We start from the raw sequence: 18192 nt of genomic DNA, 5'->3' as shown, positions 1-18192 counted from the left end.
GCTAACTCCCAGAATTATGAGCAAATAAAATGTTTGTTGTTTTAAGCCACTAAGTTTTAGGGACAGCATGTTTTGCAGCAATAGTTAACTGATAGACTGTGCCTAGAGATGCTGAGGAACTGAGCTACAGAATATGTAGCAGCTGCTAAGATATTAAGAAATTTTAAGTAAAATTTCAGAAAATGGATTCTATAGAGAAAAATGAAACATTACTCAGAAAAAATAAGTGATTTACTTATAAGTGCTTTCAGAAAAACTGGCTCAATTCTTCAAATTCTAAAAGGCAGCATGAGATTATAAAAGCAACCCACGCTTACAATTTCTTTCCACTATTCCCACCAAGCTTTCAGCATTCTTCCCATGTCAATGAGGAAGCTCATGAAGGCAACTCAGGTGTGGCCCACTAACCAATCAGGTCACAGAGAAAAGGAGAGCCTGCCAACATAAGGCAAGCAACAGCTCTGAGTTTTGGTGATAATTTTGCTATGTATTAACATAGTGCTCAAAATACATATAGTTTTTACATGTATTTGTGAATTTAATCTTTGAACAGCCCGCCCAAATCCCTGAGGCATGATCTTCCTCATTTTACAGATGAGGAAACAGGGGTTCAGAACTGTCCAGTGATTTGCCCAAGGTCACCAAAAAGTTGCAGATGCAGCAACTTTTAAATTCCAATGTCAGGGTTCCTTCTGTTACAACCAGCTACATCTTTGCATCACCTAAGTGATCATACTTGCCAAAAAACCAGATGTTTAATGGTTCCGCCAACAAGAAGTAAAGGTGGTAGGCAAGTAAAATACTGCCTTACTTGAGACTAAAATACTAAATTTTCACTGACATGGCTTCCATAAACACCTGTTTTTCACAAAGCCAAAGCCTACCAATTTAAGCTTTGGTAAACATTAACATATTTAGCCACTTAAAACAGAAACCATTAAAGAAGTAACACACCCCCACTTTACTGAACAGCACAAATGGGACCTCAAGTCACCTCTTCTAAACAACTGAGATACTGACTGGCTGCTACACTGCTCTCTCAAAAATTACAATGATAAATACAACTCTAGCCTCACACTAAATGGAACAAGACTGCCCTGTTTAGAACGGTTCTTTTATTCGTTCATAGATATTAAAATATAACTTCCATCACTCTCAGCAGTCACCCCTTGCTTTTTTCTGATCTCCCTCGCTACTTCTAATATGTGCGTTTATTTCGTATACGATTCCTAAATGAAAGCCGGAGGTGAGCTACATCATATACATGGAGACATATGAATGACACTTCAGCCAAGACTGATTTTTCTTGCCTCTATACTAAGACTGTGTTCTGGATGGCTGATATAAAAATCTGATGTCCAAAAATAGTAACGCTGTCCTATTTGTTTCACTGAATCATTTCACAGAAAGTCAATATTTTCATACAAAGGGCTACCTTATTACACTATTTCTAAATTCTCAAGTGTGTCAAATTACTGCTCCTCCTTTTTATGAGGGCCACAGCCATTAGTGCCCTATTTTCAAGATCCTTGTCTACTTATAAACATTACTTCGAAAGCTGTTGTAATGTAAATAAAGTTCAAGTTCAAAACCTTTTATCTTATCTATTCCCTATACTGCCAAAGAAACACATAAATTAAATAACTTGCCTGTTCTATCCAAAAAAGGTAAAACTAGCAAGCAGGAAAAACAAGTTGCAAACACATCTAATATTTCTAAGTATTTTCAGCCACGATTCAAAATAATGATGCAGACAAAAGAGACTTAAAAGACCTCCTCGATTTCTTTTCTATCAGAAATGTAACATGCTCTCCTGCTCTCTTCTATTGCCATTTGGCTTATTTTTATAATATATTCCGCATGCTTCTGTCCTAAAAGACAGTCTTATATTGTTCTTTGCCCTTACTGACATAGGGATCAGAAACCTAAGGTCAATTGGGTACAAAAGAAGATTTTAGCAAACAGAGGTGCAATCTTTTGCAAGCTTAATATTCTAATGATCTTGATACAGTTTATCATTTACAGCATTTCTAACATCAATAATTTTGAAAACACATATATGTCTTTCCCAAGAAACTGCAATTACAAAGCTTTATGTCAAATTAAAATACAGTAAAACCACCACAGTGAACAAGTTTTTACAGTCCATCTCCTAACAATCACAAAAAACATTTTAAAAAGAAATTCGACTCAAATGTCTGTGTTGTTAAAAACACATGTTTAAATGAACGCCCAGCGTATCACTATATGGAACAGTACATTTCTTGCACTACACGACAGCTTATTTAACTAGCTGTCCCACCGTTACCAAACTGTCCTTTAAGATGGGTATGTTTTAAAACATCATTTATATATGTCAGCTACTTCCACTGTAGCTGTAACTTTAGAATAGGTAACAAACATAAGGTATTATTTGTCCTTGGAATAGAAGGACTTTTCAAATTACAACAAACACAAGTATGCAGAAGAAAAAATGAGCACCATTCACAATGTGCAGCCTTCCACCACCACGAGGTTCAATACTTACGTGGACAGCATGTCTAGTGGCAGTGTCAGCAGGGAGCTCACAGAGCCAGTAAACAAGCACTTGTAGATGCGACCTACCAAGAAAGGGCATGAAGGTATACAGTCACAACTCTCATCGTAACTCATACAGTCGCTCAACTAAACAGATAAAGTGGAACACTGCGAATGCCACTGAAATAAACATTTAGTCTTTGCAAGGTTGAGCCTCATAATACTAAAGTTAAAAAAAAAAAAGTCAAGCATTAAAACTAGTGACAGTAAAGAATAAATGTTACACAATGTTTAAAGTTTTGATTCTCTCTAGATTTACTTACTTGTTTTTATTAAATGAGCTTAGATGTTTGAAGGGGGCGGGGGGACCAATCTCAAGAAAAGATCTCCAAAATTATAATACAGAGTATTTTCTTTAACCTAGAATTCTAAAATTCATTGAGTCTGCTCATGAAAATAAAGTTTTGGGGATACACATTTTTGACATTGAGGACTTTTCAGTAGAGTACATGCTTCAATGCTATGAAGCAAACTAACAACCAATTTTTGACAAACAGATTCAAGGGTCCTCAAAAGGACAAAATCTTAAATCTGGCCATGAAGGGAAAAGATGAAGTAAGGGCAAATACACAGCCATCCCCTCATCCTCTTAGTCAGAAAAGGCAGAAACAGATTTGGAAATGAGGCCCAAAAGCTGAGGTTTTCTTTCAAACCAGTACTTGTGTATTAGTTTAAGCATTTCCTATATAGCCTTGTACCAAAAATTTAGTGACTTCAATGGCTGTTCTCAAATGCCAAGTCAAAATGGAAAGACAGGAAAAGATTTTCTGTGACAGGAATTACTTACATATATGTATAAAACATTCAAAGCAAGTATGCTTGTAACAAGTAAAAGTGACAAACAGCCAATTGTCTGTAGATAAGAAAACAGACTCATAAATTAAAGTCCTCCTTACTAGCGTGCTTAAAAATAAGGTAGCTCAACACATTGCTACAGGAAAAGACAGCCACGGGTACATTGCTAACTTAAAGAAAGAAGTTACAGAATGTGTAGTGGGTGACATAATTTAGATTTTAATTGTGTGTGTGTAAACAATTCAGAACAGAAATCAAGCTTGTTACCTGTTACTTAAATCCTCAAAGTCCTTACTTAATTTTTGACTACTTGATCTACTGATTTCAGAGAAGTGTTAGTCTTCCACTATAACTATGCATGTTTTACATATTTCTAAGTCCTGTTTGCTGGTGCATAGAAATTCTTAAGTTTTCTTAGTGGACTATGCCTTTTATTAATATGAAATAAAATGCTGTTCCTCATTTAAAGTGTTTCATCTTGAATAATATCTGGCTGGCGAATACTGTTCCTGCGTTTTGTCAGCCTTTGTTAACAAATCCCTCTAGCATTAACCTGGGCTGTTTCGTACTTATCTCTTGTAGCGGAACACTTTTATACATACACAGTTATGAGGCTCTATCTACACCCTATGATCACAGATATTGCAATCTTATCTTTTCTTCTCTTTTACTCCCCTTCCTCAGCCCTCCCTTCTTGTCTTTCCTGTCTTTTGTCAGACTTTACAAATTTTACTCACTGCTACCTATTCCCACTCCCTAGGATGAAAACTCATCATCTTATTTCTATTCTCCTAACAGTTACTTAAATTTAAGTTTTGTTACTTTTTTATTAAGATAAAATTTACATAAATATTAAGTGTGTCTGGGTGAATTTTTATATTCGTATATATCCGAGTAACTGTCAGCCAGATAAGATTCTCAACATTTCTAGCTCCCCAGAAGGCTCCTTCAAGACCCTTTTCAGTCAATATCTCCAGCAAAAGGTAACCACTATTCTGATCTCTATCATCATAGATCAATTTGGCCTATTTTAAAATTTCACATAAATGCAATCCCACAATCCATACTCTTTTGTGCCTGGCTTCTTTTTCTCAAAGAAGTGAAGTTTATCCATGTTATTCTATGTTGCGTCAGCCAGCTCCTTTTTCACCACTATATAGTATTCCATTATAGGGATAAGCCACACTGTATCCATTCTACTGCTGATAGTTGTTTGGTTGGTTCCAGTTTTAAACTACTATTATCAAAGCTGCAGTGACGACACCATTACACACGTCTTTTAGTGGACACAAGGTCCTTATTCCTGTTAGCAACATCCCCAGAAACAGAACTACTGGATCATAAGGTATTTATAATATTTACCACTGATAGATAACATCAAACAGCTTCCCAAAGTGGCTATACTATAATACTCTTACTATCAATGTATGCATGTTGCAGATGCTCCACATCCTAAGGAGGATTTGGCACTGTCTTTTCTTTTAATTTCAGCCATTCTTCTGAGTACATAGCAGCATCTTCTTGTGCATTTCCCTGGTGACTAATGATACTGAGCACCTTTTCACGTGTGTATTGGCTATTTAATCTTCTTTCCAGAAACACCTGTTCAAATCTGCTGTTCTACTTTTTAATTGGCCTGTCTTCCTTTTTCTTACTGATTTATATAGTTCTTTATATATCCTGGATACAAGTCCTTTGCTGGATATGTGTATTGCAAATACCGTCTCTCACTCTGTAGCTTGCCTTTCTCTCTCAAAGCTATCTGAGCATGAATTAAAGTTCTTAATTTTAATTAAGTCAAATTTCTCAGTATTTTCTTTTATGGTTGTTCGCCTATACTTTCTTTTAGCAGTTTTTTGGTTTTAATGTTCACATTCAGGTTTACGACCATCTAAAGTTAACTTGTGTCAGGTGGGCGGTAATGGTATGGGTCACTTGCTCCACCAGCAAGTGCCCGTCCAGCTGATGCTGTACCATTTATTGAAAAGACCATCTTTCCTCCCCTGAACAGCAACAGTGGCACCTTTGCTGTTTATCACCTTTGCCAGTTCTGGACTCTACTTGGTTACTCCTGTATTTTTAATGCATAATTACACTGTATTTTCCTGTTTTATCTAAAGCATCTATAATTTCACCACAAATAAGACAACCTAAAAAGCTCTCAATTCTATCCTCCCCTCACAATTTCTCTCGTTAAGATCATATAGAATTTTAGTTTCCAATTGATACCTAAAAAATTATTAATTATTGTAGACTAACAACAATTATGATTTAGCTATAAGAAGCACTTGTTTCTTTTTCTCTGGAGCTCACACCTTTCCCTGTCTTTGATTCCTTGCTCGTTTTAGTAAAATATATTCTCAAACACTTTTTTCATAAATGATTTGAGGTAGTAAGCTTTCCAAGTCCTTGCATCTATTGAAATGTCTGTATTTTGTCCTTCTATCTGAGAATAATAAGATTTTGGGTTCAAAAATTTGGCCATGTGTTGACTATTCTGCTGTCTTCTAACATTCAATGTTGCTGACTTTAAGTCTGATGCCAGTCTGATTTTCATGATTTTGTAGGATAATCTGAAAGCATAACATCTATATACCACCCTATTCAGCATTGGAAAACTTCACAATGTGTCTAGGATTGTCTTTTTCCTTTATCACAGTCAGCTCTCTCTCTTTCAATCTCTTTTACCCTCTGGAACTACTTACTAGACAGATACTGAAACAATCGGATGTAGCCTCCATCTCTCAAATTTTTTCCCTCATACTTGCAACTTCCTGTCTCTGAGTTACATCCCGGAGAACTCCTTGCTCAATCTTCTAGCTCACTAATTCACTCTTCAAGTGAATAGTACCTATTCTGCTACTTTCGTAAGATTTTCATTTTTATAACTGATCGAGTTTATTTTACTTTATTTTAAGGAGACATGAGGATATTATTATACTTATTTAAAAATATTGTTTGTGGCTAACTTTAAAGAATCCTATCTATATACTCTGGCACCATATACTATCGACCCCTTTCCATGTCTTTAAGAACACAAAGAACCTAAAAAGAATCAACTAAGAGTTAGTATACCAATCTCCCAAAGAGCCTCCTATATTTGAAAGACACGCTTCCCAATTATTCAGCACCATTAGATATGTGTTTTTTAAAAGGGGATAAAAAAAAATCTCAAAAGAACCCATCTTTTGTCATCCTTGAAAGCTCTAATAAACTTCAAGGAATAAAATTCAATTTCCTTCTAATTATGGTTTGATTTTGCTTTTTCAATTCTTTCATGAACTTTCATTATTAGCCTCTGTATGCTGTGTTTTTCTTTCCCACATTCATTCAAGAAACTGACCTGTTAAAAAATGGTTTTTATTCAGCTGAATAATATTTCTTAAATGAGGTTTTCCTAATACATGACATTATAATATCAAATAATTAAGTATCATTCAAACAAAACTATGATGCCATATTACTTTATAATATTAAATAGTTGTGCAATGTTTAAATAACTCCAGCCACAGAAGAATGAATACTCACATGCTGTAAGAGGAACAACTCCCAACCATGCAAAGGCCACAAGTGTATAATGAAACCAATATCGTATTGCAGTGCCAATACTTGTAACCAGTCCAGCAAATATGTCTTGGATTGGAAGTCGCGAAGGCATATCTGGGGAATAAACTATAAGGGGAAAACGTTCACATAATTTCATGAAGATTCAAATAGGTTATATTCTAGGCAGGTAGCACTATCTTAACTTTCAACATTTGCAATTGCACTTAAATATTTTTTCCTATAAGAAAAATGAATCAAATAATTGCAATAAAATACTACATTTACCCAGAAGTCATTTATGAGAGCAAATCACATAAGAAATGTAGAAGCCAATGAAACAGGCCTCTGAGCAGGAAAAAATATTCAAGAGAAGTACACATCCCTCACTCATAGCCAGGAACTTTATGTAATGCTAATTTACACATATTTCAGCATTCAAACACTATAATTATCTGGTTTCTCAAATTATAAAAGATCACATAAAGCAAAAAGGAGCAAAAGGTGAAGCTGACAGATGTCATCAAGAAAGAACCCTCCCCCATGCCAGCCTCAGAAATAGCACTCAAAATGCACAACAATCTGCAGCAGAGCCACTTCCTGTAAGAGCCAACAGCCCGCTGACGTCTGTTAGCCACTCCCCACCCCATTTTAGCACAATAATCAACATCCCAAACGGTAAATTAAGGTCTTCCCACTTCTCTGCAAAGTGTGGTTCAATACTCAGAAAAAGAGGTTCTGCCACAGGTAATATTGTGATTTATAAGAAATACATATCTGGTCATTCAAATGACCAAAATATATTTCTCATATACATTTGGTCTTCGTCCACAGTTCCTGGCTCACAGCTCCTGAAACTCTAGGAATTTTCTATGCAACGTAAGCCATAAAGGTGTCTTTTGTTATGTTAATGAGATGACTTTTGAACCTGTCTGGGGCAGGGGTGGGGAGAAAGAGTATGGCACGGGTTTTCCAAGGGAGCCAACCAAGTAATTAGAGGGTTGGAATTTTCAGTTCCACCCTTCAGACCTCTGGGGAGGAGCGAGGGACTGAAGGTAGAACCAATGGCCAACAGTCAACGATTTAATCAATCAAGCCTATGTAATGAGGCCTTCATAAAAACCCGTAAGGCCTCAGGTTCAGAGAGCTTCCCTCTGGTGAAAACAAGTAGATCTGGGGAAAATGGTGCAGTTTCCCTTCCCACATACCCTACCTTATGCATCTCTTCAATCTGGCTGTTCCTGATAATAAACTGACGATCTAATAAGTAAAATGTTTCTCTGAGTTCTATGAGCCACTCTAGCAAATTAATCAAATCAATGAAGGGGTCACTGGGAACCCCTGATTTAAGGTCAGTTGGTCAGAAAGGCAAAAGCAAAAGTAACAGCCTGGGTTTGCGACTAGCATCTGCAGGGGGTTGAGGGACGCCAGTCCTTTAAGGACGGAGCCCTCAACCTGTGGAATGGAATGCTATCTTGGAGCAGACAGTATGAGAAGTGGGTTAAACTGTAGGACGCCCAGCTGGTGTCCTGCAGAACTGCTCACTGATGTAGGGAAAACCACCCCACACACATGTTGGAATTGGTACCAGAACCTATGTACACACATTTTAGAAAGATTTCTTTTGTAAACGGTTCCAGTGAAAACCACTGCTCTACCACAGGTTTCTCCGAAAAAACATACAGAAGGAACAAAGGCCTCTTTCTCCAGTAAGGCCAAAACAAAGAGCTATGATAAATAAAGTTTTAAAATCAGTGATGTGAAATTTATGAGAGCACTATTACAAAACTGTTCACAGCTACAGACACAAAGGAGTGAACAAGTAACAAACAGCAACTTTTTACAACATACCCACAAAGATCAGTACTTTAGAGGATTTTTGATATACAGGAGCAAGTCATTAAACCAGTAAACAGAGTTTTTGAAAAAGATAAACAGAGCACATGATGTCAAATGAAAACTAAAAGGTACAAACACAAGCTTTTATTGGCCTCAGAATAAAGAAGCTCACATGAGTATTTCTTATCAATCGAACTTCATGAAGATATTCAATTATTTAGTCTTGCAGTTTGCAATAAACCTTAAGCTGTACAGTTTTTATGCCCTACAGAAAATTAAAGACTACAAAATAACAGAATTGACATTTTTTGAGCACTATGAATACAAAGCTTCAAAAGTGAAACTGTAATGATTTTAATTATATACACTCATCACATAAAGACAAGGTAAAACTAACAATAATTTACAGAATTTACACTCAGCAGCTCAAGATGCTTAAAACAAACAAAAACTAAAGCATAAAAAAATCTCTGGGAGGGGAGAGCAATATACTAGGATCTGAGAATGAAAATGTGCTTCAAATTATTGATAACCTGCCAGTATAAACCTCTACTTATTTAAGATGAACAATATTAAGTATCAATCCATAGGTAAAGGAGTTATAAATACAATTAGAATTTTAAAGATCTGCAAAACATTTACCAAAGCCTACAAAATACTGAGCTTAAAAAGTCTTATTTTAAAAAAGTGAGTTGTCTTTATTATTTGTCTTTAGTATTTGTCTTTATTATTATTCCAACCAACATAATTTAAACTCAAAAGATGTCCCAAATTTGAACACGGATGGGATATTTGACAAATTCAAGGCATCAATAATTTTTCTGGGTAAATAATGATATTATAGCTGTATTTTTTTTAAAAAACCATTACTCTTTAGAGATACATGCTAAAATATGTACAGATGAAATCATAAATGATGGGATTTGCTTTAATAAGGATGGAGAGGTGACAACAAGAGCATAGGGAATGACATGTAAAGGCTATGAGTTGAAAATGGATGAAACTGAGTGATGGATACATACAGGCTCATTATACCTTTGTACACGTTTGAACTTGTCTAAAAAAAAAAGAAATATCCCACAAATTAAATCACGTGCGTGTGGTGTGTTAAAAGCTGACGTGTGGTGTATTAAAAGCTGACGTGTAGTTTTTAAAAATATTTTCCAAAATGTTATAGCAATACTTTCTATTACCATAAAAGACAAATTAAGCTGAACACAGTTGCTTTAAAACTGTTTAAACACCTTTATGTGGCCAGTTATAACCTAGAAATGCAGTGAAAACTTCGAAAGAACTTACTTGGTGTGAAAGCAAATCTGTGCTTGCATAATTCACAGTATTCTTTTCGACTGTGTTTCAGCCACTGAACTAAGCTGCAATTACAAATACATTCATAAGTATAGTGTTTATAACAAAAAAACTTTTAAGGTTTCATTGAAAACTAATATTGCTTTACTAAAATTTTACATATCACAGAACTTTTACAATTTTAAATTTAGAAAGTCCTAAACTTTTTATCATTAATGCCCTCTAAGAGTACAGAATTATAACAGATAAAGATAAAAATGACATGTATTTCCTCTATTAAAAAGCAGTTTCAATTAACTGAACAATTAACTAATCAAAGTAAATTGTAACGTCCTCAAAGATAACTGAATATAGAAGAACCTCCAAGCATCAACATCAGTTCTAATATTGGTCTAAGGATACTGCTACCTGGTGGCTAGGTCTATCACTAATTGGCTGGCTGTGTGACATAGAACAAGTTACTTAACCTTTCAATGCTTCAGTTCCCTCATCTGAATAATCATAAAATCATAATCATACTCCACCTTGCAGTTTTGTTGTAAGGATTAAATGAGTTAAAATGTATACAAGCACTGAGTTATTACCTTACACAAAGCATTTCCTAAATGTAAACTATAATCATGCCAAGCAAAACTACAACACCATAACACTTCCCACAAACATAAGCTCTCCATGGTAGAAATAAACAAATGGGTACTCACGTGCATCTGAAAGACAATATACCAAAATGACATGGCATGGTAATAAGAAATATGGGTAATTTCCAAATTTTCACAAAAAAATTTTAAAGAAATAACTAGTTACAGAGAAAGTTCACTGAAACAGTATCCCTTATATAGATGACAGAAAAGCTCAGACATAAAAATTTTCTAAAAGGATGACTCACCATTCTTGATGGATAAACTTAATACTGCCAGTACACACACAAGGATGATAAAGAGGTTTCTCAGGTGTTCCTTCTGACCGACACACTCTACATATGTCTATTAATGAAAAAGAAAAATTGAATTATCTTTGGTTATAACTTTTAAAAAAATAATAGGCCACCAAAAACTAAAATACTGCATGCTAAAGCAAGACTCTATCACTAGGTAAAACATTAATCAACATCATGGAAAACTAAAAAGTGTGAACAGGATGATAATCTAGTATATCTGAAACTTAAAAATTTTCTATTATATAAAAGGTCAACTGTCCCTTTGTATGAGAGCTCTGTAAATAAATCAAAATTGAAAATAACGGAAACTGTGGTTTACTTGAAACTGTACTTTCTCATAACTAACAGATTATAGATAGAAAAATGCAAAATCACTTCACCATTCCTGTCCTAACAGTTTAAAGTCTAAAGTCCTAAGTCTGGTCCTTTTTGTGAAGTTTAAATTTCACAAAAACACATCGAAACAGCAGAGCGGCCCTAGAGGGAGAGACAGACAGGAACAGACACACACACAATAGCGTGTGGAGGGGGCACCCCAAGACCACGAAGGCCAGAGAGAGGCGAGCCAGAGACCACCTTAAGCAGAAACTACGGAAGCTCAGGGCTACGGGTCGGCCACCAAAGGGCAGCAGCTCTTCCTTCACTCCCTCCACCCCCGCCCCAAGTGATTCTCATGGCACTAGCGTCAGTCTTGCCTGGGGTGGCGGGTGAGATACAGATGGCCGAAAGTTATCCCTCAAGCTCGCTTGCTCGGTCCTTAACGCGATCTTTCTGCAGGACCACCTACCGAAACCTGGTTGCGATTTTCATTTAGACCATCTTCTCAGCAATCCACCAAGACCAAATGCCAACCCCAAGTGGGCAATCTGAGGGGCGATGGGCAGTATGAACAACGGGCAGGGACTTAATGCAAGCTTCTGATCTACTCTCTTACAGGGAATTCCTCATTAATGAGGAATAACTGCAACCCAGAGCCCAGCACTAATGGATTTAATAATGAATCCCCAGCACCTGTCAGACTGGGATACGCACATGCTGAGAAGCGTGGCGCAGTTACAGCCCCTTAAGAGCGTCACAGACTTGTGATTGCTCAATCCTGGGTGGCTAAGCAATATTTGTCGAAGTTAGGGATATCAAGCACTGGGGGTAACCTAAGTGGTGAGCACACTAGTCTCCCCGGTTATCAAGGAGCCAGACAAATCACTCCAGCACCACAGAAAGGCCATGCACCACCACCCATGTAAGAGCTATCAAAGTGCCAATCCTGTCTGTGATGGAGTCGCGTAGGGTTGTCCAGCTTGAGTCAAATTAAGCGCAGACCACACCGCTGTGCCTTCAAATTTCAGCTCTGGAACCAGACACTCCAGCTACCACCATCCGAAGGACTTCAGTTTCCCGTAAGCTGCCAGCAATAAGCTGCCGGCACATTACCGGAAATAACGAGGGCAGTCGGCATTGTTTATGGTCAGACAACATGGGATCAGAATCTCTTCAAACCTCCCATTTTCACCTTCATCCTTAAGTAATGAAAACATCCATGGCAAAAGCTTTCACTCTGGTCAGTCTTACATCAATCTAAGACTTTGAGCTCTAGCGATGCAGTATGAGCAACCCAGCCATCCCGTCTAATGGGCCTCCACAATCAAATTCCAACACAAATAAAACAGAACCACGCTCCCATTCCAGGATTTCCAGCAGCAGTGTGCAGGCAGCTCGCGCCTGCTTGGAGTACTTTAATTTCTTCAAGTGCACACTTCAGCCCACGGAGACTCGGCTAGAAGCCAGGAGGGCACTGAGAGGTAGGGGGTAGGGATAGGAACGGCGGCTCCCCATCCGCAGACCCGCACGGCAGATCACACAGCATTTTAACTGCACCGAATTCAATACCCTGCCACTGAAGCTGGGGATTACCTCAGCTGCCAGTACCAGATTTGCCACACAACAGATCTGCCTTAAAGGATTTTAAGTGGACTCATTCCGATTACCAGACCTCGAAAGTGTCCAGTGTTGTCTTTCATCACTGCCTCCCCACCCTCAGGTCGCGAGTGGCAAATCTGCTACCTTCCTAGGTTGGAGTAGTCGATTACCAGGCTTCCTGTATGGAATCGAATCCAGATTTCCCATCACCCGAATTCCCAGTCACGGTGGTTGCCATGGTACGCAAAACGGCTCCTTAATAGGGCCACAGAACGTGCAATCCTGGTCATCTAGAATCATCAGAGCAGAGCTGCTGATGCCCATGGGCATGGATTAGTTCTAGAATTACCACAGTTCTGCAGGTAGGAGCCAAATAAGCGCTCAAAGTCATTCTCAACATCAGGGTGTCTAAGCCAGAAGTGCTTAGACGGCCGTGGATTAACTTTAGCGACAGGCATGTGCTACGGCAGGATCAACCACTCAGGGTGGGTTTGAGTGCGAGTGTGGGGAGGCAGCTGCAGTCATAGGGCAAAGTGGTTTCCCCCTCATCCTGTCTCCCCGGCCAGCTCTCAGGCAGCTGCGGGAGTAGAAAGTAGGGCGCAGTAGCCAAAGCGCGGCAAGAGGTGTCCCATAAGCAAGACACAGTGCAGAGGAAAGCGGCAAGAGACACCACTGGGCTTACACGAATGAGGGTCACCACGTCACCCTCCACCAACATGATGACTGGTCAGCCACAAGTTATGCGGCGATGAACTGGGGTGGGGCAGGGACAGCCTTTGTGGGCACACCTGGGCTAGCGGGATGCAGGAACAAACACCGGAAACAGTATCAACATGGGTGTGAACGGCTGATCGGCCGATGCCAGCCGGGTGCCTCCTAGACAGGGACCAGCCCCACAAGGTGACCTAGCCCTGTGTGGCGCAGGGAGCCGCGGCAAGGACATCACAGCGGGAGGCTGAGGGATGTGCCCACCCGCAAGAGACACAACGTCTCCCCACACTCCCATAGCACGGCCGCGAGGGGAAGGTGGGGTTGGGTGGGACTGGAGAGACAGCACTTCCACTAGCAGGACAGAGAAACACGTGAATACGACCAGACACTGATCTTCAGAAGACTCCATCCTTCTGAAGGACGAACCAATAAACAGAAAACTAAGCAAACACAACAAATCTAAATCAAGGCCCAGAGCTCTGCTCGACAGTCTAAAGTACAGGACTGGACTCACCTTGCCCTGCAAGGTCAAAACTATTTTCACCATAACACTAATAGTGTTTTACTCTCATTGTCTTGCCAGTGTACAGTGGAGTTTTCCAGAGGCTACATGAGACACCTGTTTGAATGCAGCTGCCTCCCATTAAACGAGACATTTAAGAGGTATGTAAATATAAAACAAATCCACTCTTCTCACCAATATTTTGGGTTTGGAATATACAGTTATTTTCATGAAAAAAATTTTATATTAACACATAATGAGTGTGTTAAGTGAATAAATATTTCTAAATTTTTTTATTCTCTTATACGGCAATTAAAAGCTCTTCTGAATCTTTTAGAAGAATTTACAGGGATCCTGAGACCAAAAGAGTTTGAGAACCACTGCTCTATCGTAGTGGTATGTTTAGGTATGCTGAGAGATAGATAGACAGATAGATTTTGCTCACAGAACATCTGAAAAAAATCAGAGAATAACTATGGCTCTCTCAAAATACACATATGCATACAATTATCATTATTGTATCAGGGACTTCACAAGCTCCACTGATTATAAAAGGAAAAGGGAAGGGAACATTAGACTTCTGAATCACTTTGTTTTACATGGATATCTTTTACATAATAATAAAAGTGGAAATCATATAATAATCAAAATGCAAAATAAACCAAAAACAAATCAAATGAACCTGTGTATATCAAGCTTAATCACAGAAAATAATTACTTTAGACTTTAAAACATGGTAATATATCCTCAAGTAGGCTATATCCAAAGACAGAAGGAACTATAAAGAAATCCTAAAGAGAATTCAGTAATCATCATGTTAATAGTAATAATATTGATTGTTACTTTAAAACTTGGAGGATAAAGACAGTAAGTATGATACTGGTATTGTGGTTATTTGTTTAAAAAAAATTATCTCTTAGAATACGTAAGTATTCATGGATGAAAAGATATCGTATCTGGGATTTCCTTTAAAACAATCCAGCAGAAGTGTGGGGAGGCAAGAGATAAAAGAATTGAGATAAAAGAATTATCAACCATATGCTTGTATCTGTTGAATCCAGATGCTGGTTATACGGAAGTTTATTACATTAATCTATTTGTGAGAGTTTGAAATTTTGTATAATGAAACTTTAAAAAAAACAATCAAAGGTTAACATGCAATTTGTAAATATCATAGCTGAACTTTCACTTTACTAACACTACCAAGTCCTATTTGTTTGTTTGTTTATTTATTTATTTATGGCTGCGTTGGGTCTTTGTTGCTGCACACTGTCTTTCTCTAGCTGCGGTGAGTGGGGGCTACTCTCTGTTGCAGTGCACGGGCTTCTCATTGCGGTGGCTTCTCTTGCTGGGGAGCACGGGCTCTAGAGCACAGCCTCAGTAGTTGTGGCGCACAGGCTTAGTTGCTTGGCGGCATGTGGGATCTTCCCAGACCAGGGCTCAAACCCGTGTCCCCTGCACTGGCAGGCGGATTCTTAACCACTGTGCCACCAGGGAAGCCCACCAAGTCCAATCTTATCAGTGAAGTTCTTTAGCAGGAGGTCTTTGCATGTGGTTTATTTAACATACACACACAAATGTGAAAACTCATGTTAGCAATTTTCCTATTTCACTGACCATGTTTTTCAAAATGTGTTAAAACTTTCACTGGCTATATCTTCATCAGGGAAAGAAAGCAAAATAAGATCTAAATAATCTGCCTCAACATTCCTAAAAGCCTACTGCTATGCAACCCACAACCCATTTCTATTAAAACCATTTCATCTAAATGACTCTAATACAGAATCTGGTCCGAGAAACAACATCACAAATCTCTTTTGCAGTACTGACTCTTGTGTTTCCCCACATGATGAAGTTGTGACTGAGTTTTGCTCAAGAGTACTTTATGTATAAATATTTCCCTAAATGGAAAGGCAAAGATTGTTGCTATAAATCAACCAGAATGGTGATAAGCCTCAGCTATAAAACTCTTCAAGGCAAACACTCAGCTGTTTAGCAGGCCCTGAGCCACACCTGATTCGGTGTGGCTTATCCACTCCTTATCAGGGAAATGGAGGTCAGGAAAAGCTACCTAAGAGATAGGCTGCAACTGCCATTGCTCTATATCCTCAACTCAATTTCCTTAGCTAGTCCGTGCGTATGGAGTAGAAGCAATGGAAGGTTCTTCCCTGCCAATCTATATTCCAGGAGAAAAATCTGAAACAAGGCACAGGTATATAAAGGTCATAGTTAAACATTTATTCTGGAAGAATACATAAGAAACTATTAACAGTTGCTACGTTGTGGGGATCAGGGTTGGGGGAAAGAAGTTCTTTCCTTATTTTATAAGTGTATGTTGCCTATAGTGCAGGTGTACCTAGGCATCCATGGATGGATTGCTTCCAAGAGCCCCCATGTATCCCAAAACTCCAGGGCACTCAAGTCCCATAGTTGGCCCTCCACATCTGCAGGTTCTGTCCACATCCACGGATTCAAGCAAATTCAGATGAAAATTCTGATCTGCAGTTGGTTGAATTTACAGATGTGACACCCACGAATGGGACAGGGGCCAACACCATATAAGTACTGGAAAAGATCCGCATATAAGTGGACCCAAGTAGCTCAAACCAGTGTTGCTGAAGGATCAACTGTATATATTTGTGTAGTATTTTGCTAATATCTTACTTAAAATTAATAGTTTCCTATATACTTATGTTCAAAGACATGTACAAGAATGTTCATAGCAGCTCTATTCATAATAATGCCTCCAAAATGGAAACCACCCGAATTGCCTAAATTTGGCAAATAAATTTGGATAAATAAATTTTGGTATATTCACATAATTTAATACTTCATGGCAAAAACAATAAACCAACCAAAACCACAAACCACAATTTGGATTTATCTCACAAAATGATGTTGAGTGATAAAGAACCCCAGACGCAAAGAGTACCTACTCCTATATAATTCCACATGTAAAAAAATTCAGAAACATGTAAAACACATATCATTTAGAAAATAAGGATAAAGGTTCGCTCTAGAGAAAGGCAGCAATAAAGACTAAAAGACGAATGAAGATTCTACACCAAGATGAAATAGTAGGAGTTTTCTGCCTACTCCTCCTGCCAAGGACAGCTAAAAACCCCGGATATTATAATACAAAACAAACATAAGAAGACTCTAAAAGGTGAAGAGAAGGCAGATCAGCAAAAGAAGCTGGGACGCCAAGGAACCACAAGGCAGTGAGTTCTCTGGATTTGTGTTTTGCCTCAAGTATCCTGGACTGGAGGCTGAGGTGGAGAAGCTGGCGAGGTAGAAACACCAATGAGAACAGACAAAAAAAATTCCCCCCAAAAGCTTGCTCTCTCTCTAGCCAAAGGACCAGGGAAGGGCAACTCAGCAAGACAGAAAACTTGAGACAGTAACTACTGCTGTACCCCAGCCAAACAGTACAAGAAAAAAATTCGACCCTACCATCACCTCTAACAGTCAAGAACAAGTGGGGAGTAGACTTAAGATTAGCAAACTCTATTTCTAATCCTAGCCCAACTATATTATCAAGCAAGTTAATAAGGAAATGAGGATTTAAAACCTAACCCCCAATTCCAAAAGACAACTTTTTGACGTTATCATACACAACCTGTTTATGTGATCAAGTTTCCTTGAATGTTTTATTTTTTCATAATTTAATGTCAATATCTTATATATATCTACTATCTACCGCTCCAAATTTATAATTTTCTTCCTTTTGAACAGTAGATTTGCTCCCTCTAATGAAACACATTACTGAAATATAAGGGTAAAACTAACTAGTACAACAGCTAAGTAAGAAGTAGTTTTATTACTAGTGAAGCTGGATATTTCCACATTTTGCCATGTTCTCTTTGTGAACTATCTATTCAAATTCTTCGTCCAGCTTACTAATTCGCTCTTAACAATAAGAAAATAGTCCAAAAAAATTCAGCAAAGGATTTGAACAGATACTTCAGCAAAGAAGGTCTACAAATGGAAACAATGCTGACTCATTAAGGAAATGCAAATTAAAAACAAAGTTAAGATGCTGATGACTGTACAACAATGTGCT

General features: G+C 38.1%; 1 protein-coding gene across 1 annotated transcript in view; it reads right to left on the bottom strand.

Annotated features, from left to right (window-relative positions):
- Window positions 1–18192, bottom strand: part of MARCHF6 (membrane associated ring-CH-type finger 6) — a 76101-nt gene that overhangs the window by 46237 nt on the left and 11672 nt on the right. The window contains exons 2-5 of the mRNA XM_067730370.1: window positions 10949–11045; window positions 10054–10127; window positions 6901–7044; window positions 2528–2600 (exon numbers count right to left, since the gene is read on the bottom strand). Coding sequence (XP_067586471.1) covers window positions 2528–2600; window positions 6901–7044; window positions 10054–10127; window positions 10949–11045 — 388 coding nt within the window. The remainder of the gene's footprint in view (window positions 1–2527; window positions 2601–6900; window positions 7045–10053; window positions 10128–10948; window positions 11046–18192) is intronic.

Source organism: Pseudorca crassidens, chromosome 3 (assembly GCF_039906515.1).
Source record: "Pseudorca crassidens isolate mPseCra1 chromosome 3, mPseCra1.hap1, whole genome shotgun sequence".
Classification (NCBI taxonomy): domain Eukaryota; kingdom Metazoa; phylum Chordata; class Mammalia; order Artiodactyla; family Delphinidae; genus Pseudorca; species Pseudorca crassidens.
This window is presented reverse-complemented; position numbering and strand designations above follow the sequence as displayed.